Source organism: Ogataea angusta, assembly GCF_019207475.1.
Source record: "Ogataea angusta isolate 61-244 chromosome Unknown 61-244_NODE_6_length_652341_cov_89.526226, whole genome shotgun sequence".
NCBI lineage: Eukaryota > Fungi > Ascomycota > Pichiomycetes > Pichiales > Pichiaceae > Ogataea > Ogataea angusta.
The window spans coordinates 344520-368227 of NW_025065220.1; the positions used below are offsets into that span (position 1 = coordinate 344520).

Below are 23708 nucleotides of genomic sequence, written 5' to 3' on the forward strand. Positions count from 1 at the left end.
CGAAACCCGCTTAGCTAATCAGATAGTCAGTTACTCGCTACTTATCTCTCGCCCGTCTCAGCAAAGAACTGGCGCAGAATCGAGGCCAGCATCTCGGGCAGCTCCTCGATCTCGCTCACCACCACGTAGTACTCGAACGGGAACGTGTCCAGGTACTTGTCGACCTGCAGCTTGAGCTCGCCCGACGCGTCGAGCACGTATTTCGCCTGGCTCATCTGTAGTATGCTCTCTGTGTTGGCGATGCCGTCGATGACCACGAAAACCAGCATGATGTGGTTTTCGCGCGCGCGCCGCACCAGCCGCCGCACCGTGTCGTGGTCCTCGCACACGCCGTCCGAAAGAACAATCTCCAGCTGCCACAGGTTCTCCGACGCCGGCTTGGTAGCAGCAAACAGCTCCAGCGACGCAGCCACGAGCCTGCGCACGTCGGTGCGCGTCTGCTCGAACGTGAAGTTCTGGAACACCCTCGTGCCGGAATCGGCCGTGAACTGGGCGTCGAACGGATGCACCACGTCGGTAGACTCGCCGAACTTGACGACGGAAAGCTGGCCGGCCTCGAGCTGCGTCAGCGCCTTGGACACGAGCGCGATCGACTGGAATGCGATCTCGACGGCTTTCGACTCGGCCATCGACTTGGAGTCGTCGACGGCGATCATGATCTGGTACTGCCGCTTGCTGGGCTTGGTTCTGCGCATCCAGATCTTGTCCTTGCGGAACTGCGACGCGATGTAGGGGATGATCTTCTTCATGTTGAGCCGCTTGCCCGTCTTGTAGTCGCCCCTGAGCTTCGTGGCGACCGTCGGCTCGAGAATCAGCCGCAGCTGCTCGCACAGCCCGGCCGTGAACTCCCGCGTGGCCTCGTCCGCCCGCTGCCACAGCGCCACGGCCTCCTCGACCGGACGCAAAGACGTGGTGCGAGGTGTGGCCGCGTCGATCGGCGCCGCGGCCTCGTCCGCGTCCTCGTCCATCTCGTCGTCTGCGAGCAAACCGGGCACGCGCTCCTGCTTGATGTCGGGCGCGCGCTCTGTCGGCGCAGCGTCGGCGCCGCCCTCGACGCGCTCGGCGTCGCCAGCGTCACCGCCGTCGGCGGCTCCCTGCTCCTGCTCCTGCTCCTGCTCCGGCGCCTGTTCCGGCTCCTCGATCTCCATCTCGTCGTCCATCTTCATCGCCTGGTCCTGCGCAGCAGCCCCCACGGCCTGGGTGTCGCTCTGCGCGTTCTCCCCGTCCAGGTGCTGGAACTCGTCCGGGTTCGTGCCCGTCTGCTCCGCCGCGTCGACGTCGGCCTCCAGGATCTCCTGGTGCCGTCTGTAGAACTCCTTGAGCGAGTCGCCGAGCTGCTTGAGCGTGCTGGCGGCCGACTCGCGCGACCGGTCGGTCTGCTCCTGCGCGTCCTGCGCCTGCGCCGCGCCGCTCGCGCCCACGTTGTCCTGCTCTGTCTCTGCGCTTGCGCTGGCTCCCTCGGCCTGGGCGCCGTCGTCGGCCGCCGCTGCCGAGTCGGCGTCCCGCACGGCGTCCGGCGCGCTGTCCGCGCCGCCCTCCGCTGCGTCTGCCGCGTCCGTCTCTGGAGCGGTTTCTGGCTTGAGCTCCTCGGCCATCTCTTCGTCCGAGCCGTCTGCACCTTCCTGCTTTTCTTCAGCTGGCTCCTCTTCATTTTCTGCTTCTGCTTCTTCTGCTTCTTCTGCTTCTGCTTCTCCTTCCTCTGCTTCTTCTCCTTCTCCTTCCTCTGCTTCTTCCTTAGCTTCCTCTTCTCCACTTTTCTCCCCTTCATTTTCCCCCCCTTCATTTTCCTCCCCTTCGTTTTCCTCCCCAATATCCATGTCATCCACCCCATCGTCCCCCTCCTCATCCTCGCTGTCCTCTCCATCCAGGTTCAGATCCTCCGGCAGCTCCAGAGCCTCGCCCTGCTCGGCGTCCATCTCCGCGTCGTCGCCCTCGCGAACCTCGTCCTCCTGCTCGCCAACGTCCTCCTCCTCGCCGTCGCTCGCCTCCTCGGCCTTCTCCTGCTCGCCTTCGCCATCTCCTTCCTTCTCCTCGTCCACGGCCTCCATATCCTCGCCCGTCTGGCCCTTCACGTCGTCCTGCTCCTTCTCCTTCTCGCCAGACGCCTCCTCGTCCCACATCTTCTCGTCCACAGCGTTCGGGTCCAAATCGTCCACGTCGCCCACTTCCTCGTCCGCCGACTCCTCGCCGTTTTCGCCGTCTTCTTCGTCCTCGCCGTCCTGAGCATCCATCTCCTCCAGATCGCCCTGCATGTCGCCCTCCACGTCCACGGCGTCGTCGTTGTCCTCTTCTCCGTCTTTCTCATCCTTCTCCTCCTTGCCACCAGCAAGATCATCGAGATTCTCGTCCTCCTCCACGTCCTTCGAGTGGTTCGTCGCGCCGTCGCCGTCGCCCAGCCCCGTGCCGCTCTCCGCAGGCCCGGCCTCCTCGTTACTAGCACCCTCCGGCGAACAGAACCCGTCCGCGGCCACGCTCAGTAGCAGCGTGCACAGCTCAAAAAGACCACGTGACACCCCCACGTAGTTGGCCTGCGCTTTGCAGAGCACAATACTCGCCGCGTTGAAGTAGTGTTCCAGCACGGGCACCATGTAGCACAGCAGCGCACGCACGGCGCCGTCGACGTCGGCATCGTAGTGCAACTGCTCCAGCAACTGCACAAAGTTGCCAACCCGCTCTTTCAGCACATCGCCATACAACAGCCCCATCAGCTTCGCCAGCCGACGCTGGCTGTCCACAAACCAGTTGTCTGCGTCCTCTTCCAGTTTGGCAGCCTGCAACTGCCGGATTTTCTGGATGCTCACCAGCACAGAGCCAAACAGCTCGCTGCCGGCTGCGGCGACATTGGCGTCGTGCTCGACCAGCGACAGCTGTTCCACCGAGACCGACGCGTCGAGCCAGTCCAGCACGGTGTCTGCGACGAACGCCAGCGCTGGATGTTTCTGTTTCCACGCGCCGAGCTCAGTGCGCAGGGTGTCGAGCCCGCGCCGCGCGGCGTTCAGCCTGGCCCAGTCGCTCTGTGTAAGCAGCCGGTTCTCGAGCACCAGTTGCACGTCCTCGACTTTCAGCACAGAGCCCACACCGAGCCCGGCAGCCACCTCAGAAACTTTGGTTGCCATGGCAACCACCTCGGGCAATTTTTGCACCGTGGCAACGACGTGTGTGGCGTGTGGATCAACACCAACAATCTTCTCTGTAGTGGCAGGCCGCAAAGTCCTGAGTGCCTCCTGCACGGCATCCCGTGCAGCGCACACCTCTCCAATCTTGTGTCGTGTCGCGACCAGCGACACTAGCACATTCTCCGCAGCAGCCAGAGCCTTCTGTGCGTCTGTCACGGGCACCTCCGCGTGGCAGTTGGCCACGGCCGCGCGCAAGCGCGGCAGCAGCTCCAGCACACGGAAAAAGTACACGTCGCAGCCTTCGAGGGCCGTGTGGCGGAACGTGCGCGCGTTGGCCAGCACCGCCGTCGTCGACGCAAGCAGAGTCTGCGTTTTGGTGTTGGTCTGCAGCTTCAGCCCGCTGCGGCGCAGCTCCTTCAGAGTGTCGCTCAGCAGTTTGCGTTTCTCCTGTTTGAGAGCCGCCACCTGTTTCTTGTTCTCGTCGGTGAGCGTTTTTGGCGTTTCTGCGCGCAGTTTTTCTGCTGCCTGGACAATTTCGTGGCAGAACTCGTAGAACGGAGCAACAGGCTCTGCTGCAAGCTCGCCTAGGTAGGTTTCCATGTTGCGGTGGACGGTGCGGATGTTTTTGAACATTGCAATGTCGGTAGCCGGCACGTCGCCAAGAGCAACAGGGCAGGTGCCGATAGTGTTTGGCAAAAAGTGTGCCACCGGTGTTTTCAGTCCACTCTCAATCATACCCTCAACCGTGCCGTTCAAAACGTCGCGGTACCGGCGCACCAGCTTGTAGAGGCTTTGGTGTGACTTGCGCGAGCTCTGTTTCAGAGCATCGACGTTGATATCCTTCCAGCTGGCCAGCAAAATGACCTCCTTGACCTGTTTCTCCAGCACCTTTTTTTCTGCAGCCACCGTTTCCTCAACGGCAGCAAGGAACGGCTGGAAAAAGTCCAGCACGTTGTACAGTGCGTCATACAGCTCCTGTTGAGCTTTGACGTGCTCTGCAAACGCCCGCACCAGCCTGAACCGGTGCTTCATGTCACCCCGCGTGGCCCGCGAGATGAACACGTTCACGGCCCCCACTAGCTGCGCCACGTCCTGATTCTCCGGCACAACAACGCTCTCAAACAAATGGAACCACCACTTGCCCATGCCGGTCTCGACGGCGCGCTCCTCGTTCGCTAGAATCTCCTTCCACGAACTCAGCTCCAGCCGTCTCCACGAAACAACCAGATCGGCCAGATTCTGGAAATGCCGCTGCAACGACACGCCCGAGTGCGCATACTTCTCCCACTCGTTCACAAACGTGTAGATCTGCTCGATTTTCGCCAGCAGCCGGAACAGCGGCGTGTCCGCCCGGTACGCCAGATACTCCTCACAGATGCGCAACAGCTGCTGCAACGTGGCGTGCTCGGGCCACTGCTGGAGGAGCTCGCTCACGTGACCTTGCAGCGCGAGCACGAGCTGGCCCGAGCGGCGCGTTTCGTGCGGGCTGAAGTCGCGGTAGAAGTCGAGCGTGCGGTTGTCGTTCGTGGCAAACGTGTCCATGGCACGCGCCAGCTGCAGGACCGAGCTTGCAACCAGGGAGGGAGTGTTGGCGGCACAGCTCTCTCGGGCAACTAGTTGCCCGACACTGTCCACGACAGCCGCGCCTTGCAGCACCAGCTGTTGCAGCCCGAGCGGGCTGTCCAAGTGGTAGCTGCAGAAAGCAGCGGAGAGCTCCGCGTACAGCTCGTCCCAACCCGTCTTCTGTGCACCGCCCGAGACGTCAATCTCCGCGTCAGGGAACAGCTGCGCAAACTCTTTCTCGGCATCGACGCTGGCGTCGTCGTACTGGAACACGCCGTGCTGTTTCGACTCCTGCTCCTCGAGCTTAAGTCGCCGCATGCTCCAGCGGTAGTACGCCGTCATCAGCGCCGCGTGCAACAGCTCGTCTGTGTTTGCCGCGTACTGGCGCTGGAAATGCAGCGCCTGGACCTCAAACACAATCAGCTTTTCTGCGTCGACCGCGTCGATCGACTGCGCCTTCACAAGCTTGTTGGTCTGCGCCAGCGTCTGTGCGAGTTTGTCGGCGTTCCCCAACACAGACGGGTCGACGGGCCAGAATTTTGAGTCGCACGGCTTGCCCTCGTCAAGAAGATCAAGACCGAGCCGCAAAGCGTACACAAAACCGGCCAGCACGTCGTTGAGGTCGGCAAACTCGGTGAAGTTCTGTCTGAGGCGCAGGAAGAACTGCGTGGAGTTGCGGTGCAAATTCTGCACCTCGAGCGCGCTCTTTGCCATCGTCGCCTCGGCCGCCTCCACCAGCGACCCAACAGTCCTGTTTTTCACCGCAGAGTCCAGGAATATCGTCCATTCCTGGAAAAGCGCCTCGATCGGCTCGCCCGACCGGTACACCTTTGGAGCCACAGGCGCGGCCTCGTCGACGACCGGCAGCAGCTCCTCCACGTGCACAGCCCTCTCGCCAAACGCCACGCCGCAGTACGCCGCCCACGAGCGGCGAATGTCCGCCACAAGCCCCTGCAACCGCACGTAGTCGTCGTAGATCACGTGATCCGCGACCGCCGGGTCGTTGGCCTGGTTCGGCACAAACAGGAGGAGCATGCCGCAGGCGAAGAGGACCCAGGCACGGCCGAGGTGTTTGCGTGTGGCGCGTGCAAGCAGCACGGGCGCAAAGAAGTGCGCAAACACGTCGGCGAAGAACGGCATGTCGCGCAGCGTCGTCTGGTAGCTGGCGATGGACTGAGCAGAGACAGAATGCCGCAGCTGGGCAAGTTCCGTCGTGTTGCCCGTGTGGATCGCGCAGATGTGCAGCACCCAGTGTACTAACAGCCGCCGCAGGTTCTCCAGCGGGCTATCTAGTGCCATGCTATTTTTCACCACCGTCTGCAGTAAAAACTTGGAATCTGCAAGGGCCTCGTCTATGGCTGCTCCAGAGAGCTGTTTCATATTCTGGGCGGCGTTGACCAGCTGCTCGACGAGCTGCTGGCCCAGAAGCCCCGAGATCTTGGGCTGCGAGTCTCCGGCCCACAGGTTATCCAGGATCCGAGGATACGGCTTGAACGTGCTCTGGCTCCACTTGGTGAGCGAGAGCGTTGGTCTGGCGGCCAGGAGCGCGAGTTTTAGGTTTTCTGCGCTCATTGCAAGCGGGTGGTCGCCGCTGCAGCACGCCAGGTCCACAAAATTGAGCACCAGGTCGAACATGGCCGAGTAGGGGTGTTTTCTGGCGTTCAAAAAGGAGCTTGAAATCTGTTTCAATGCGGCGATTTTCGCCGTGATCTCGTCCAGATAGTCCACAGAACCGCCCGCCACGCACTGCGCCAGCACCGTCACAAACGTCTGTCGCAGGTTGGCCACCACCTCGAAATTCTCCGAGTACAGTTCCATGCAGACCTGGTCGAACTCGGCGGCCGCGTCGACGAGCAGCTGGTATCTCTGCCACGACTCGGCCGTCGCCGGATACACCGCCTTGCTCTTCTCCCAGATCAGCGCCATCGAGTGGCCCTGATGGAGCTCCAGCTGCTTGGCGAACGACTCTGCGACAGCACGCAGCGGCTCGCCGTTGCCGGTGTACTGATCCAGCCAGGCCAGGATTTTTTCCTGGTAGATCCGCAGCTTGGTTTCGTGCTGCACGGTCGAGCAGTCCACGATGCCCTGCCAAACGAACATCAGCTTGAACAGCGCGCGGAACTGGCCGGCAACGGTCCACCGACAGTCTGTCCTTTTCAGCTCCGAGAGCACGAACTCGGCAATTCCGAGCACGAGGCCGTAAACGTCGAGACGCGGCACGTTCTTCAGCGTTCTGCCTGAGGCGTGAGCAGCCGACCGTTCAAGGTACGTGAGTTCTGTGACCTTGGCGTTTTCGGCGCGCGCGTGCAGCTTTTTCAGAAACAGCTGGGCTTTATAGAGCATGCCCACGACGTGGAAGAAATAGACCGTTTCAGACGAGTCGAGCTGCGGCCGTTGCTGGGCCAGACCGTTCAGAAGGTAGGTGTTGAGCAGCGGGTGTAGCGATTGTGTGGAAACGGCCACTTTGATCGGCTTGTTGGTCTGTGCGGCGTCATAGAGCTCTGAGATCTGCGGCGGCAGCTGCAGCGAGTTGTATAGCTCGAGCCGGCCCGCGATTTGCTCCAGAGCGGCGCAAATGTACTCAAAGTTGGGCAATTTCGCCGCAGATGCGACCAGCGCAGAAACCCGCGCGTGCGACCACATAGGCAGCGCCGCGGCCGCGACGTCCGCAAGATGCTCGCCCGGCATGCTCAGCGCGTCCGCCAGCACGGCGAGCGGAGCCACCGCGGCGTCGTACGAGCGCACGTGCGCAGAGACACTCTCACGTGCCAGCAGCCGTCTATCGAAGCGCGTGGCGCGTTGCTCGATCTGGTCCAGGTATATTTCAATGCCTCTGTTGCGCATGGCGCGCGAAAGCTCGCCGTATCGTGGGTCCGCAGTCAAAAATAGCCGGAAACCAGGATGTGGCCGCAAATGGCGCGGGTTGCCGTCGGCGTCGGTGCACTCATTGATCACCAGCGAGCCGTCCATTTCCAGCAGCGAGTTCAGCCGGTCCAGCACGCTGGGACTGCACAGGTTGGCGTTGTCCAGCACGAGCCAGTGGCCCTTTTCAACGGCCTGCACAAGCAGACTGTCGAACCAGCGGAACTTGATTTTGTCGCCCTGGCTGAGTTTTTCGCACAGAGCAGTGTACCGGGCCTCCAGCTGCTGGAACTTGTCCGACGCCACGGAGTTCTGTAGCACGGCAAAATGCTGCTGCAATTGACCGAACTGCGCCTTGGAAATCTCGTGCGTGGCCAGGTAGTCGATGAACCGCAGCGTGTGCTGCAAAACGGCCGCGTCGCCCGTGTTCGACAACAAATTGTACGCGGCAGCCTCCATCAGATACGTCTGCAGGTCCTGCGCAAACTCGGCGATCTCACGTGACAGGTCGTCCTGCTCGTAGCCGCCCAGAATGTCCATGCTGTCGATATCGTTGTTCATCGAGAACTCGTACAGCCGCGTGCCGACGACGCCGGCCGCAAACCGAATCAGCTCGGTCTTGCCCGCGTTCGAGGGACCGACAAGGATCAGCGGCCACTGTTTCTTGACGCACCGCAGCAGCGTCTCCAGCGCCGTGTAGTTGCACTGCAGCGGGCTCAGCTTGTCGTCGGCAAGATACTGGTTCAGCCTGTTGCGCGGCACAAGCTCGGCCTGGCACTGCACGTAGTCCAGCGTCATTTGATAGTACGGCGCGGATGGAGCTCTGGCACCAAACACCTGTTCGTACAGCTCCTGCGCGCGCGCTCTGTCGGCAGAGGTCCGGAAACGGTGCTGAACCACCATTTCGAAAAAGTCGCCGGGACTTGGCGACTCCAGCAGGCTCGGCGAGCTCATTAGCGAAAGCCACCGCAGCGTGTCCCGCAAATTGAACTCCCATGGCCCGCCAACAGCTCCCCATTTGCGGTGGAGCACCACCTCTTTCTCTAGCAGCGAAACAAAGTCCACCAGCTTGTCACAGACGTCGTGGTCCAGCTGCGGATACAAATGCCGCGCAATCATCTTCAGATCCACCTCCGTCAGCATGTCCACATAAACCACCGAGAACCGGTTCACAAACGATTTCGGCAGTCCTTTTCTGCCACCGCCCTGGTGCTGCGGGTTTTGCGCAGCAAACACCAAAAAGTCCGGGTGGCTGCGGAAACTTCTGTCCAGCTCGGGGATATACGCCTCGCCACGGTGGTCGAGACACGCGTTCAGCCCTTCCAGCACAGACTGAGACGCCAGGTTCATCTCATCGAGCAAAACCCAGTCGCCACGCTTCATGGCCCGCAAAAACGGCGCGTCGCGCCATCTGAACTCGCCGGCCTCGCCGTCGTCAACAGGCGAGTCCGACCCAAACAGATCTATCAGGTCTGTCTGCTCAGAAAGATTGATCCGCGTGAGGCTTTTGCCGACGGCCGCCGCCAGCGCAGAAACAAGACTGGTCTTGCCCACGCCGGGACTGCCCTCGAGCAGAATCGGCTTGTGGATCTGCATCGCACGCACCACACGCATCGCGTTCGCCGCCGTCGTTGGTGCAGCCAGGTTGAAATGTGAGTCCTGGACAGCAGAGGCCCTCGAAACGCGGAACTCGCCGCAGATCACGTGGCTCTCTGTCACGTGCACTTCACAGGGGGCCGTGTACAACGGTTGCAAGTCGGCGCCGCTAAATTCGGCCAGCTTTTGCACAAACTCGAGCTTTGTCTGGCGCAGACGTTCCTCGTTGTCGGCTAGGAACGCGGTGCTGTTGGTTCCGAGTCCGTCGATGAACACCATGCATGCGCCGTGCAGCAGGGCCGCTGCGGGCGCCGTGCCGTTGTCCGTGGCCGAGTTGATGAACGTGACCCACGCCAGAATGTCTCTGAGCGAGATGACGCCGTTTGTGGCGGAGCCGTTGCCCAGCCGCAGGCCGTACCATTCCGCAAAGCGCACCACGGCGTCTGCCAGGTGGCGGTTCCGCGGCACGAGCTGCGACTCGACGATCTGGCGCACGTCGTCGAAACTCTCCATCGACGGCACCCAGATCTCGGTGAATCTGTTCCGCAGCGCCGGCGACAGCTCTTTCTTGCCGTAGTCGCCGCCCGGGTTCATGGTCGCGAAGAACTGGAAGTTTTTGTGGGCCACCACGGCGGCGTCCTCGCTGCCCTTTTCGGCAAGCAGCAGGCTGCGTTCTGGCTCCAGCACAGAGTTCAGTCTTTCGAGCACAGAGTCGTCCGCGAGCGAGATCTCGTCCAGCAGGAAGAAACACCCGTTTTTCATGGCCGTCACCAGCGGGCCGTCGAACCACTCAAAGAGCACGCGCGACGCGGCCAGCAGCTGCTCCACGGTGTCTATTTCTGCGTCCGACAGCGCGCCCTGACGCCGCAGGTTGTTGTAGACGTCCACAGCGGGGTCCAGGCCGTCGTAGGCGGCGCCGTGGGCGGCCAGCACGCTGCGCAGAGCTGTCTCGAGGTTATCTTTGAGTTTCTGTCTGTTTCGGACGGGTCTTTGCGACCCCAGCAAGTCGCCCGTCTCGGTATTCTGGTGGGCGTTCACAACCACCAGCTCCTTGCCGTAGAACTCGGCAACCAACTGGCAGACCGTCGTTTTCCCGCACCCGGTCTCGCCCACGAGCAGCAACGGCTCCTTGTACTTGATGGACGTGGCCACAAGCACGGCGAGGCGGCGCATCGCCTTGGTCCAGACCACCGGTCCTGGCCGCTGCAGCAGCGGCGCGAGGTCCTGCTGCTCCAGCTGGGCGTAGTAGCCGTCCACGTCGAGCTTGACGCGCATCACCTTCTCGATCGCGGTCTTGACCACCTCTTTTTCCTCTGCCCGTCGCACACGTTCCGCCAGCAACATGTACCCGTTGGCGGCGAGCTGCTCGTAGCCGACGGCGTCGCGCAAGGCCCAGCGGAACAGGTCGCGCAACGTGGCAAACGAGTTCTTCTTTTCGAACAGCCGCGTGCTCTGACGCTGCACAGACAGCTCCTTGTACACCTCGACGATCTTGCGCGCGTACGACGGCGCGATCTGGCACCGCTCGCGCAAGATGATCTCCAGCTCGTCCTGCGGGATGTCGTCGAAGTGCAGCTCCAAAAACCGGTTGCGGAACGCCTTCGACAGCACCTTACGGCCCGCGTACAGCCCTGGCGGGTTCTGCGTGGCAAACAGCATAAAGTCCGGGTGCGGCCGCACCACCTCCTGGGTCTCCGGGATGAACAGCTCTCTGTTGTCGTCGAGCAGTCTGTTGAGCGCCTCGAGCACGTCGGTCGGCGCGAGGTTGAGCTCGTCCAGCACGATCCAATGGCCCTTGCGCAACGCGTCCACCAGCACGCCCTCGCGGAAAACAAGCTTGCCCGTGTCGTCCGACACGTACGTGCCCAGATACTCCTGCAAGTCGGTGTGCTCGTGGTTGTTGATGCGCACAAACGTGTGGCCCGTGATCTTTGCGAGATAGCTGATCATCGAGGTCTTGCCCGCCGAGGTCGGGCCCTGGATCAGCACAGGGAACCGGCCGCTGGACGCGCGCACAAGGTTCATCAGGTTCTTCTCCACGAACGGCGTCATGATGTAGTGCGGCTGCTGCTCCGGCTCGTGCGGCCCCCGGCGCATCCAGTAGTGTTTGAACTGCACGTACCGCTGCGTGTCGCTGGACGGGTCGGCAGGCACCTGCGCCAGCACGGAGCGGGCGTTTTTCAGCCGCTGGACCGTGTGTTTCTCGATCAGCGGCCGCAGCTTGGCCTCCGACTCGGCGTCCAGCAGCGTCAGAAACGCCATACAGAAGCCCTCGTACAGCGAGCGGCGCAGCCCGTAGATCGCCACGATGTCCCGCACGTACTGCAGCGTGCGCGTGAGCGTGCGCACGCTGAAGTGCGGCTTCTGGTTGCTGCCGTCGACGATCTCGTTCGTGTCGGCGAGCCGCTTCGCCGCAAGGTACAGCTCTGCCACGTCGTTGCCGACCCACTCGTCCGCGAGCGCGTAGCGGCCGATGTAGCTGTCGATGATCATGAGCAGGTCCGCGATGTCCTGGTCGGGCGAGTGCACGTAGATCTCCGTGAACCGCGACCGGATGCCTTCGGGCAAGTCCTTCTTGCCCACGTCGGTGGCAGGGTTCATGCAGCCAAAGATCCGGAAGTCGGGGTGCGCCTTGACGCTCTCCACGTCGCCCTTCTCCGACAGCAGCAGGTTGCGCTGCGCGGTCTCCTCGTTCAGCAGCTCTGCCACGCTGTCGAGCGTCTCGGGCGCCGCCAGGTTCATCTCGTCCAGCAGCACCCAGTCGCCGCTGCGCACGGCGTGCACGAGCGAGCCCTCGACAAACTTGAACACGAGCGACTTGTCCGCGGAGCTCGCCTGTTTCTCGAACTCCCGCACGCGCTCGTACAGCGCGCGCCACTCGGCCATCAGCGCCGCCTTGTCGGTGTCGTTGAGCTTGCGTTTTTTCGCGAGCTCGTCGTCCTGCTTCGCAAACAGCGTTTCGGCCATTTTGAACGCCTCGCGCCACAGCCGCACCACGCCCTTCCACTGCGCCTTGTTGAACAGCTTGGCCAGCAGTTTCAGGAACTGCTCGTTCTTCTTGACGGAAAACGACCGCCGGAACAGCTCCTCGAAGTCCTCCTCCAGCGGGATCGCCAGACTCTTCGTCGTCACCGGCTTGAACCCGCCGAGCAGGTCGCCCACCTCGGTCTGCTGCGACACGTTGATCACGGTGAGCTTCTTGTTGAGCAGCCGCGCCATCTCCTGGACGATCGTCGTCTTGCCCGTTCCCGTTTCGCCAACAAGCAGCAGCGGCTCGCACAGCGCGACACCCACGCCGATCTTCTCCATCAGCCGCAGACAGTGGTTGGTCCGGGCAAACGCGGCGCTCTTGCGCGCCGGTTTCAGCCCCAGAGCCGTCTTTTTGCGCAGGTGCGCCCGTCCCACAGACACAGAGTCCGGATATTCCTCGAACAACGGCACGTGCTTGTTCAGGTGCACCGTTGCCCGCGACGTCGGCACCTCCAGACACACGGCAACGGCCTGGACAACCGCCTCAATCGGGCCGCGCTCGACGATCGAGCTCGTGAAACAGTCCACGGTTTCCTGGAAAATAAGGTCAAACACCTCCTCCGGTAGCAGGCTGGCGCTGTCGACGTGCCGGTCCGCCAGAATCCGCGTGCACCGTCTGCACAGCTTCATGAGGTCTCTGATGGTGAGAGCTCTGGGCTGCGCGCCCCTGTTCATGCTCAAAAACTTGCGCGAGTCGTACAGCTCCCTCACGTCCTGGAAGCACCTGATAAACATGGCGGTGAAGTTGGCCAGCAGCGGGAACCTGGTGTCCAGAATCGTGCGCAGCTCCTTTGTGTCGAGCTCCTCAAGCTCCACCACGTTCCACAGCCGCAGGCCGATCATGTCGGGCAACGTCACCTTGCGCAGGTCGCCCGCAACACGCAGCGACGAGATCAGCTGGAACCCGTTCGCAGCCTTGATCACCTCGCCTCTGGACGGAATAGTGAGCTCTCTTTTTTCCAGCAGGCTCAGCAGAATCGACAGAACCTCGTTCGGAGCCTTGTCGATGTCCTCCACCAGCACCCAGCGGCCTTCCTTGACGGCAGTGGTCAGAACACCGTTTTTCCACTCAAAAGTGCCCGGCTTGGCTCCCGAAGAGTACGTTCCCAGAAGCAGCTTCGAGTCGGTCTGCTGGTTCAGGTGGATTTTCACCATCGTGTCCAGCTGCAGCTGCTTGGCCACCTCGTTGATCAGAAACGTCTTGCCCGTTCCCGACCGGCCTACAAGCAGCACCGGCTCGGACCTCTGTATGCTTTGCGCCAGCTGGTTCATGGAGGCAAGCGACTTTGGAAGCGGCACAAATTCGGAGTTAGGGACCGGCTCCGTACTTCCACGCACCAGGCCGCCAATGTTGGGGATCACCACGTCGGCCACGATCGTCGCGCCCACAGAAAAGTCCTGCTGCACAAATTTGACGGTATACTTATTTTCCGCACGGGCAGGCTGCAAAAACGGGTATTTCAGCAGATCGGCAAGCCGCTGTGCTTCGTATAGAGCAACAAAGTCGTAGTCCATCTGGTCGACGCCCTCATAGACGCCCAAATACGGGCCAGCGCCAATATGGTTGCGGATCATTTCAACGGCCACCTTTTCGGATAGAAACAGGTGGATGGTGAGGGTTTTGACTGCAAGCAGCTTGTTGACCGCGGACGTTTTCCCAGAATTAATGGCAGAGTGCAAAAGGGCAGAGTCCACGTACCGGTGGAACTTTTCCCTATCCGCAGTCAGAAGCCTATAAAACGCCAGAAGAATGGACTGTAGTTCGTGCTGGTCGATGGTTTCGGGGTTGATCATGCTAAAAAAGTGTTTCTTCTGCAAGTAGTACTCGACAATCGTCAAGGTCTCCGGACAGCTCGCGCCGATCTTGGCCAGACTGCTCAGGGCCACGGATCCTGCAACAGACACCACCTTGTTGCTGTGTCTCAAATACGCGCTTTCGATCTCGTCGTTGCTGGCAATACGCGACGCCGCCTCCACCACAAGCGGCCTCAGGGCACAAATGTACGCGGCAATGGCATTATTGTCGAGAAAATGCAGTGCTATGTTTGATAAGTTTGCAGAGTTGGAAATGTTCTTGTCGTAGAGGTACGGATCGTGAACAAGACGGCCCGGAAACTGGGCCTGTATCTCCCGGTAAATTCTAAAGTACTGCTGGAAGTCTATAACTAGCGAATATGACATGCTGGCTGACGTCCGGGGGTACTCTATAATGTATATGAAATATTTTCCTCAATTTTTTTTTTTTTACCTTTACACCGCCCTAATCTCCTAATCCCGCTTACGTGATCCGTCCTCGCCGCGCGATCGAGTCCATTCGGGAGCACCGCTCTGGCGCGGCACGAGGGGCCCAGTGGGCGCTGGAAGCGGGCTTCGACGCCTGCTCTTGTAGTCGCCGAGAAAGTCTGCCAGCGTCGCGAGCAGGTCGTCGTCGTCCATGCCGATCCATTTGCACAGATTGATGTATGCTAGCGTGTCTGCGAGCTCGTGCTCGCCGAGCCTGTTTCTGGGCAGCTGGCCCTTTTTGATGTATTTCGGCGACACGTCGGCAATGTACGCGGCGCTGACGGCAAACACGTACGACATCTTCTTGCCCCAGCCGTCGCAGTAGAGCGTCGGGTTGTCGAACTGGTTTTCGCAGCTGTCGAGATGGACCCACCGTTTGAGGTGTTGTGAGTAGTATTCGCACCACACGTGGTCCTCGGCGTTCCAGATGTACCGCACCTTGAATCCGAGCGCGCACAGGAGCAGAATAAAGCAGTTGTTCCACTCTCCGCAGCGTCCTTTGCGGAACGAGAGCAGCGTTTTGGGGTTGTTGTACCGGGGGAACTCGACTGTCTGGGAGCACTCGAGGCACCGGTACTGCTCGACTATGTCTGCGCGGCCGTCGAAATGCTCTTTTTTGTACGGCCCGACCGGCTGGAGCGGCTGTATCTTGGTCTGGTCCGCGTTGCCGCAGGGACAAGGGGGCCTGTTTATCCACGTGAAGAAGTCCTTTTTGTACCACTCCAGCAGCTCCCGGACCAGCCGGTCCGTGTAGTCTGGCGCGGCGGCGTGGTTCTCGAGCCGCTCGTACACGCCCGACCGCAGCACCACGTCGAGCGCGGCGGACTGTGCCTCTTCGTCGGCGTACTTGTCCATCAGACGGCTGATCACGGCGAGCTGCTGGCCGAACGGCCGGGTGCTCGGCCTGCGCTCTCTGAGCAGCTCGCGGATCGTTCTGCGCTGCTGTTCGGCGTACTTCTGTCTGAACAACCCTGCCAGCTGAGATATTTCCATTATTATTTTTTTATTTTTTATTCATGCCCCGATCCAAGCACAGAAACACACACTCGGTCCACTACAACCAGGGCGTGCCGCAGAAAGAGCTGCTGGGAGAAAACCTGCGGCTGTACGGCTACCTCATTCTGGGGCTCAGCTGGGCGGTTTTCGTGGTGAGCATAGGCACCGTGGTCGGGGACTGGAACTGGGTGTTCTCCGGCACAAGGGCGGCTGTCTGGCTCTCGCAGTGGAAAGTGCTGGACGGCGAGGGCCACGAGATCATCGACAGCTACTATCTTTACGCGTTTGCGCTGAACTTTGTCATTTTATGGATCTGGTGCGTGGTTTCGTGGCTCAGCATGAAACTGTTCAGACACAGCAAGGGCAGTGGATGATGACTTATTTACAGCTCTATTTCACCTCAAACACGTGGACCTGCTTGCCCGTGCGGAGGAGCAGCAGCCGGCCGTCGAGAACGAGGTTTGTGTCGACCGGGTCGTCCCACCGGCTCACCTTGACGCGCTGCTTGCCGACAGAAACGGCGCCGCCGGCCAGCAGGCGTTTGATTTCCTTTTTCGAGACGCCGGCCAGTTTTCTGTGCAGAATGTCCCCCACGCTCGCCAGCTCCGCCGCGCGCACCTCCGTGATCATGTTCTGTCGACGGAACGCGGCCAGAACCTCGTCAACGTTCAGCTCTGTGTCCTCGTACAAGGCGTCGCTAATGACCAGGTTTGCGCGGCCCTCTCCGGCGCCGTGGAGGAAATCGCACATCTCCACGGCGAGCACGCGCTGGCCCAGCCGCAGCGGGCGGTTCTGCCGGTGGAACTCGCAGATCCGCCCGATCAGCGCCGTTGGCAGCAGCGAAAATTTATACAGCAGCTTCGGAACGTCCTCGTCCAGCGTGTTGTACAGGAATTGGTACAGCTGGAACGACGGCGTGAGGCTCTTGTCGATGAAGACGGCGTTGCCGGCGCTCTTGCCGAATTTCACGCCGTTCGCGGTCGTCAGCAGCGGCACAGTGACACCATACGCTTTCTTCTTCTCGCCAGAATGCATCCTGTCTATCAGGTCCAGTCCGGCCACAATGTTGCCGTACTGGTCGTTTCCGCCCACCTGAACGTCAATGCCGTGGTTTTTGTTCAAATAGTAAAAATCGTAGGCCTGCAGCAGCTGGTACGAAAACTCGTTGAAACCTATGCCCTGCTCAGACTCCAACCTGCTTTTGATTGAGTCCCGCGAAAGCATCTGGTTGACTCTGATAAACCGGCCGTATTTGGCCAGAAACTCCAGAAACCCCATGTCTTTCCACCAGTCGAAATTGTTGCGCACGGCAACCTGGCCGTGGGAGCTGTCGAGGACGTGGTTGCGGCTGGCAGCGTAGCGACGGCCGTTGCGGAAAAAGTGCTCGAACTGCGCCTGGATGCGCGCCACGTTTTCCAGCCGCTCCTGCTGCTCCATCTGCGCGCGCTCCGTTGTTTTCCCCGACGGATCGCCAACCGTTCCCGTGGCTCCTCCAACCAGAGCCGTAATATTGTGTCCCCGGAGATTGAAGTGCAAGAGAACCATCAGCGGCAGCAAATTGCCCAGATGCAGCGACTTGGCCGTCGGGTCTGCGCCGCAGTACAGGCCGAGCGCTTTTTCGCGAGCCAGCCGCGCCAGCTCGTCTTCGTTGACCACCGTCTCAATCAACGACCGACGACGCAAATGAGCGAGAATCGGCTCGTCCGCGTCGGCCTCAAAATCCCCGGGACGCGTGTCAATCGAGTGCCGCGCCAGCAAGTTCCTCACCGCCAACGGAAACGTCCGCGCCTGCCGCGTGGTAGAAAACAGCCGTGTCAAGGACATGAATAATTAAATTCAATATTTAATTTTTCAGGAGCCAGGTGTGGTTGCAATATAAACGTGCTCTATCTACTCTCATTCAGCTTCTGCCTCTTGGCCCGCTCCCCGCTCTCCATCACGCGTTTCATGCTGTCCTGGATCACCTCCCTGCCGTCTTTGCCGTCCACGCGCCGGAAATACGGCTGCAGCCGCCAGTACGGCACCTCTCTGTACCGGCCGCCCCAGTCCTCGGTCTCGCCAACGCGCACCTGATCGAGCTCGCCGATGTTGTCCTGCTCGTAGATCTTCGCCACCACGTCCTCTATCATTTTCACCACCGCCTCAAACTCCTCCAGCGACGAGTTCCGGCTCAGCTTCGCAATCTCGGCACGAACGTCCGTGTGGATGCTCAAAAAGTTGCGCAACGATTTGAACAAATGCGACTTGAAGCACCGGCGGCTCTCTGAGCCCTCGCACTGAGCAACCACGCCAAAATACTCGCGCACAAACCGGTCTATTCGCGGGAACTGTTTCTCGATGTCCTCGGTCTCCGTCCAGAAAATGCCCGGGTTGTACAGATTTCCCTCTGCAGACATCACTGCGTCGCAGCCAACCTCCTTGATGCAGCGCTCAATGTCCTCTGGATACAAAATGTTGCCGTTGCTCAGAAAAACGGTCTCTGGAGGCAGGTTGTCTCTGATGTACTTGACGAGCTTCCAGTTCGCAAACCCGGTCTTCTGTCCCTTCATCTCGCGCGTGCGCCCATGGACAGTGAGAAACTGTGCTCCAGCGTCCAAACACATCCGCGCGTACGCTAAACTCTTGTCCCAGTCGTCGTAGACCCTAATTTTGGCTGTCACGGGGACTTTGAGGTTTCTGTGCAGGGTGTTGATCAGTTTCGCGATGAGATCCCAGTCCTCCATCAGAAAGGACCCGTAATGGCCCTTGCGCGCAATTCCCTGAGGACACCCCAGGTTCAGGTCCACGGCATCGCATCTGTCCTCGACGTGCTTGGCGGCCTGAAGAAGGAAGTCCGGGTCGTTTGCACAGAACTGCACAATCAGCGGTCTGTCCACTTCAGAGCCGTCCATTGGGCCAAACATCTTTTCACGGTACTTTTCGTCCGTTGCAAAAAGCCGAGAATGGAGCATGGGGGAATAACATAGGTCGGCGCCGTATTTTCTTGATATCATCCGCCAAGCGAGTTCAGAACCGTCCACCATTGGTGCCACCACCTTTTTGGGACGTCCGAGCTTGTCGTAGAGCTGTCTGCCGGTCGGTTTGGAGTTTGTCATGAATAAAGACCGAAGGCTTGATAGCATATATTTACTAAATTTTTTTTTTTTTTTTTTTTTTTATTTTTTTTTTATTTTTCTTATTTTTCCAATTCTCATGCAAACATTATATAACATTACTTTTAACGGGACGATCCTGGACTAAAACGAGACTGCGTGTGGTGGATAGCTGTTGCTCGAGCTTTCAGCGCCTCCGCAAAAACGAGAGCAATAGGCCACACCGGCGCATCAGCCAAAATACGGACCCCCAAAGACAGGCATCTCGAGCTCAGTCTAGCACTCATCATGATCTGGGCTATTGGACGTAGGTCTCCCGGCTCCAAAGCCAGTCTGGCTATTTCGTCGTCCAGAATTTCGACGTCCAACGCGCCGTTAGCTTGGATGCGCAGGAATTCAGAGTACGACGAGTTGTTGGACCCTTTTGGTAGCAAGTTCTCTTCCACCTTTTTGAAAATGGTTTCTGTGCGGAGCCACAGCACTCTGTCGGCTGTAGTCAAGTCGTTGAATTTTTCTGGCGCCGTCAGATAGTTGATGGCCCATTCCTCGGTGGTGTAGAGGTATTCCGAGATGAGGAGCGCGGACGTGAACAGACACGTTAAAAAGAAAATTGGGGTTCTGACAGACGTCTTTTCGGCATCGTTGGTGATGGAAATTATCTCGACCCACAGGTTGATGATGTCGAGTGAGTAGTTGATAGAGTCCCGCAGCGCCTCCAGGTCGCTGGTCAGGTTTTTGATTTCCGTGTTCATCCCGTCCCAGTCTCTGTGCCAGACCTTTTTCAGAATTGGAGAAATGTAGACACATTTGCATATTTTTGCAAACGACAGGAGCGGCAGAATCAACTTCAGGACAGGGCTCTGGCTGATGGTGTGCAGGTTCTGCCCGCGCGGCACGATCGGCCCCCCGTTGCGGATGAAACAGCTTTCCCACGACTTGATGATGCTCTCCAGCTGCGGTCTGATTTCCAGTCTCCACTCGGCCATGTTTGCTCCGACGCTTTTGTTGGAGTTGGCCAGTTCCTGGCGCTGGCGATGGATGTCGCCGTTCAGAGACATCAGCAGCGACAACAGACACCTGAACCCGATTTCCTTGTCGAGTGTATGGTTGTTCAGGTCGCGCCACAGGTCTTTGTAGGAGTTGAACCCGTTGCTGAGCTGGATGAGCGAGAATTTCGAGTCCACCCGCACGTTGTTCTCCTTGAGCACCGTCAGCCACTCGAACTCCGTCTTGCTTTTCCACAGGGTCTCCAGTGAGCACGGCGACCCGCACCTGATGTCGTCTGCGGTGAGCTGGATGGGTGACCCGATCAGCGACCCGAACAGCACGCAAAGATAGTGCAGACAGTGGACGGTCCGGATCCTGCTCTGTGCCCGGATGAAGTACTCGTAGCAGGACCTCACGAGGGCCGAGTTGCCGGATATCTCTGTCGTGATGGTTGGCGGAAGCTGGAACGTTTCCACCGGCATGTCCAGCTTGGTGGTCTTGACCAGCGACACCAGCGACGCGAGCTGGCGCGAGGTCAGCTTGGTCACCTCGACGTCGTTGTGGAACATGCCCAGAAACATGTGCAGCAGCAGCGCCTGTGTGATGTGCAGCGGCACCTCGTTGAACTTGTTCTGTGCCAGCTGGCTCTCCATGAAGTTGTGGATCAGGAACCTCGAGAAGTTGAAGAGCGTGGACGAGTTGCGCGCGTGGAACGAGTACAGCGCGCCGATGGCCGCCATCGACAGCAGCAGCGGGATCTGCTCGAGGTCGCGCTCGACGTTGAGCGACGGAATGTGAACGAACGGGAAGTACTTGTCGAACTCGATTTCGTAGAGGGCCAGGTAGTGGTTGAGGTCGTCGGACTGCGGGAACTGCGACGCTTTTAGGTGGTACTTGTTCATGATATGTGTGCGCACCATTTCGGGAAATCGGCCGGGGTTGGCTGGGTGCTGCTGGTTCTGCGAGAACGAGATGTGTTTGAACAAATCCAGCTGTCTGGAACGGAAAAACTGCGAGAGATCGTTCGTCGGCGAGTCGTTGGACAAAGGAGAGTGGTTGGAGTTGTTGGTGGCCGGCGAGTCTGTGAACCCGATGTGGTTGGACACGGCGGGGAACTCCATTTCGATCGGCGCGTTGATGAACTCGAACAGCCAGTCCTCGTTCGGGTGCTGGTCGTCGTCGGTCGACGGCTTGCTGTCTCTTTTTTCCGGGCTCGTGAGCGAGTTGTTGCTGAAAACGCTGCTTTCCGGGGTGAAGTCAAACTCCTGGCTCGTGAGCTTGCCCTGGAACAGCGACGTGATGGCCGGCGGCGCTGCCTGCGGGACGTTGGCGGTGTGCTCGTGCAGGCTGTGCAGGTCCAGGTTGTCCAGGTCCATATAGAGAATGTCGCCCTGGTGGTACCGGAGCTGCGGCGAGCTGAACTGGACCTGCTGCGGCGTGTCGTTGCTGTAGCCCGTGTACGAGTTGGACGTGGCCGCCGAGAACGACGCGTGGCGGTGGGCTGTGCGGTTGTTTTTGTCTGCGTCCGTGCTCTCGTCCACGGAGGCACCCCTGGACGGGGTGTCGTCGTGAGCGAAGCCGGCGCCGGACATTTTTCGCGGCGAACAAAACTGGCCGCCCGCGTCCTCCTCCTCCACCGGAGGGCTCACGCTGTTGGGCAGCGGCAGCTGCGCATTGGTGTTGTTGCGGACGATGTTGATGTTGTCGTTCAGATAGTCACTCACAACCTCGCCGTCGCGGGGCGACAACTTGGCGCCGCGGCCCTTGCGCGGCGCCTTGGCCCTGTTGTTTGTCGGCAGCGACGAGTGCAGTTTTTGCTGGTGTCTCAAAACAAGGTCTCGCCGTGCAAAACAGCGTCCGCACGCTGCACACTGGAACGGCTTCTCGTTGGTATGGCTGCGCTCGTGCCGTTTGAGGTGCTCGAGCCGCGCGAACGCGCGCGTGCACGTGGCACAAACATGGGGACGGGGTTTATCTGTCTTGATGGTCGCACTCTTCTTGGGAATCGGCATCGGCTCCTGGCACAGGTCCGAATCGGCTGTGTGTGCGGCCGTGTCGAGGCCGGACAGCGTGGCGTTCGCCAGCCCGGGAGCCGGATCCAAAGAGTACTGCGTAATCGATACTACTTTGTCCGTCATGATGACCAATAAATATTATCCATCAAATATGTAAAACTAGGGGGTTGCCGTTTTTTTCTATTCTACCAGCAAATTTTTAAATGCATTTCCACCATCCCCAGACCATGCGGCCCTACAAAGCCACCGCGTCACCCCGTAATTATTTTACCTACCTCGCCCGGCTCGCGGCAGGCCTCGGACTCCTACAACACTTGCATCTTTTCACAAAGATGACGCAAATCCGGGGTTGCCGCCACCCATTACCAGAAAAAGCAGTGCATGCATATTTTCTATCTATATGTGGCATAATTTTTCGACTGGGGGTTCGGATTTTCGTTGGAAACCCCGTTTTGTTGAGCGTCGTGGCCAAACTCCGAATCGACCGTCACGCCGTACGCGTCCGTGAACGACTGCACCACGCAGTCCGGAACCCCCACGCCATCGCCAAACGTCGTTCCACCCAGCGTCACCTTGTCTCCGAAAACTTGCCGCGTCGCTTCGGCCACTTTCTTCTTCAGCTCCTCGTGGCCCACACGGTACTGTGGAATCGCGTCTGTCCAATACTCAATCTCGATCACCTCCGTCCCGTTGCACTTGTCCAGGTCGATGTGCAGCTTGCTCAGCAGCACGTCGCGCACAATCTTGTGCACTCTCGACCGCGTCGGCAGGTCCTCGCCCTTCTTGAGCTGGTGGCCGCCCAACATCAGCGTCAGCTTCGTGTACGAGTTTGTAATCACCGCGCCCCTGTTGGCCACCGCCTTTGCCAGCTTCGCCAGCTTCTCGTCCGAGATCGGAGACTCGCTCGTCAGCTCGGTGCTCACGTCGTTGTAGAAAAATAGCCGTCTCGAGCTCTGTTCAATGTCGCTGTCGAATATTACTCCCAGCAGCTGGGTCTCGTCCTGCATCGTCTTGGGCACCAGAAAGCCGAACCCGGGGTGCGACAGCAGCTTCAAAGCGGGCAAATACACGTTTGCCAGCACCACCGTTGTGTACTCCAGGGGGGCCACCAGCGCGCCGATCTCGGCGTTCTGCAGCACGGCGGCTGTCGCTGGACCGTTCACAGTCAGCCGCAGATGGTCCACACGCACTGTCTCGCCCGTCGAAAGCGTCAGCTCCAGCCCGTCCTCCTTCTTGGCCACACCTCGCACCGCCGTGTTTGTGTGCACCGCCACGTTTGCGGGCAGGTTTTTCTGGAGCACGGTCACGAGCGACTCGAGGCCGTCTCGCATCGTGAGCACGGGGAATTTGCGCAGAAACCGGGCCGTTTTGGGCACGTTGAACGCCGGCTTGAACACCTTCGAGTACAGTTCGACCTCTGGCGCGAGCTGCTCGGGTGTCTTTTTTTTCAGACTCTGGAGCAGCTGCGACGCTCCGTAGCGGACGATCGACCCGTGCTGGCGCTCAATGTCCACCAGCCGCGACAGCACGCTCGCAGCACTCAGCTTGGCCACGTCTCCGGCGTAGATTCCGTGCATAATCGCGCTCACAACGTTGTCAGACACAGATTTGTTGAACCTTCTCGAGACAAACTGCTCTACCGTCTCGTCCGGTGTCGATTTGGACCTCACAAACGGCTCCTTTAGCAGGCCGAACAGAACACCCTTGCCGAGCGGGTCGAACAGAAACCGCAAAAACGAAGCGAACGAGTACGGCACAGGGCTCAGTTTTCCCGAATGGCCCTCTGTGTCAGAGTATGGACTCAATAAATATTTTCTATTACCCAGAGAGTTTTTTGAAATGCCAAGGAGCTCGTTCTGGGCATTGCATTTGAAGAGCAGGTCCAGAATCAGCAGGACACCCGGGCTTTCTCCGCGGAGGGTACGCGGACCTTTTTCCAGAATGGTGTAGTCCTGGTTGGCGCGGGAATCGTATTCGGTGGTGCCAAGCCGTTTCGATCTGATGTAGCCACCGCATCTGGCGGATTTCTCGTACAGATCGATCTTGACATCGGGCCGCAGTTTGCCTAGGAAGTAGGCATATGTCAGCCCCGAGATCCCGCCGCCAACAATCCCCACTCTGCCCTGTTGCGGAATAATTGGCATGGAAAATGATTAAAATTAGGTGAT

At 59.6% G+C, this 23708-nt stretch overlaps 6 protein-coding genes across 6 annotated transcripts; all 6 read right to left on the reverse strand.

The window, feature by feature from the left end:
- Positions 1–41: 41 nt before the first annotated feature.
- Positions 42–14348, reverse strand: KL928_003239 (uncharacterized protein; the record flags this gene model as incomplete). The annotated part of the gene is made up of 1 exon (XM_043203804.1): positions 42–14348. One exon carries the CDS (start codon positions 14346–14348, stop codon positions 42–44), a length of 14307 nt encoding a protein of 4768 aa, XP_043059492.1.
- An 87-nt stretch (positions 14349–14435) lies between these two features.
- Positions 14436–15443, reverse strand: KL928_003240 (uncharacterized protein; the record flags this gene model as incomplete). Its single annotated transcript, XM_043203806.1, has 2 exons — positions 14436–15092; positions 15189–15443. 2 exons carry the CDS (start codon positions 15441–15443, stop codon positions 14436–14438), a joined length of 912 nt encoding a protein of 303 aa, XP_043059493.1.
- Positions 15444–15836: 393 nt separating this feature from the next.
- KL928_003241 (uncharacterized protein) lies at positions 15837–17270 on the reverse strand (the record flags this gene model as incomplete). The annotated part of the gene is made up of 1 exon (XM_043203807.1): positions 15837–17270. The coding sequence occupies one exon, from the start codon at positions 17268–17270 to the stop codon at positions 15837–15839; it is 1434 nt and encodes a 477-aa protein (XP_043059494.1).
- A 62-nt stretch (positions 17271–17332) lies between these two features.
- Positions 17333–18541, reverse strand: KL928_003242 (uncharacterized protein; the record flags this gene model as incomplete). The annotated part of the gene is made up of 1 exon (XM_043203808.1): positions 17333–18541. The coding sequence occupies one exon, from the start codon at positions 18539–18541 to the stop codon at positions 17333–17335; it is 1209 nt and encodes a 402-aa protein (XP_043059495.1).
- Positions 18542–18663: 122 nt separating this feature from the next.
- On the reverse strand, positions 18664–21663 carry KL928_003243 (uncharacterized protein; the record flags this gene model as incomplete). Its single annotated transcript, XM_043203809.1, has 1 exon — positions 18664–21663. The coding sequence occupies one exon, from the start codon at positions 21661–21663 to the stop codon at positions 18664–18666; it is 3000 nt and encodes a 999-aa protein (XP_043059496.1).
- Positions 21664–21932: 269 nt separating this feature from the next.
- KL928_003244 (uncharacterized protein) lies at positions 21933–23684 on the reverse strand (the record flags this gene model as incomplete). Its single annotated transcript, XM_043203810.1, has 1 exon — positions 21933–23684. The coding sequence occupies one exon, from the start codon at positions 23682–23684 to the stop codon at positions 21933–21935; it is 1752 nt and encodes a 583-aa protein (XP_043059497.1).
- Between the last annotated feature and the right edge of the window lie 24 nt (positions 23685–23708).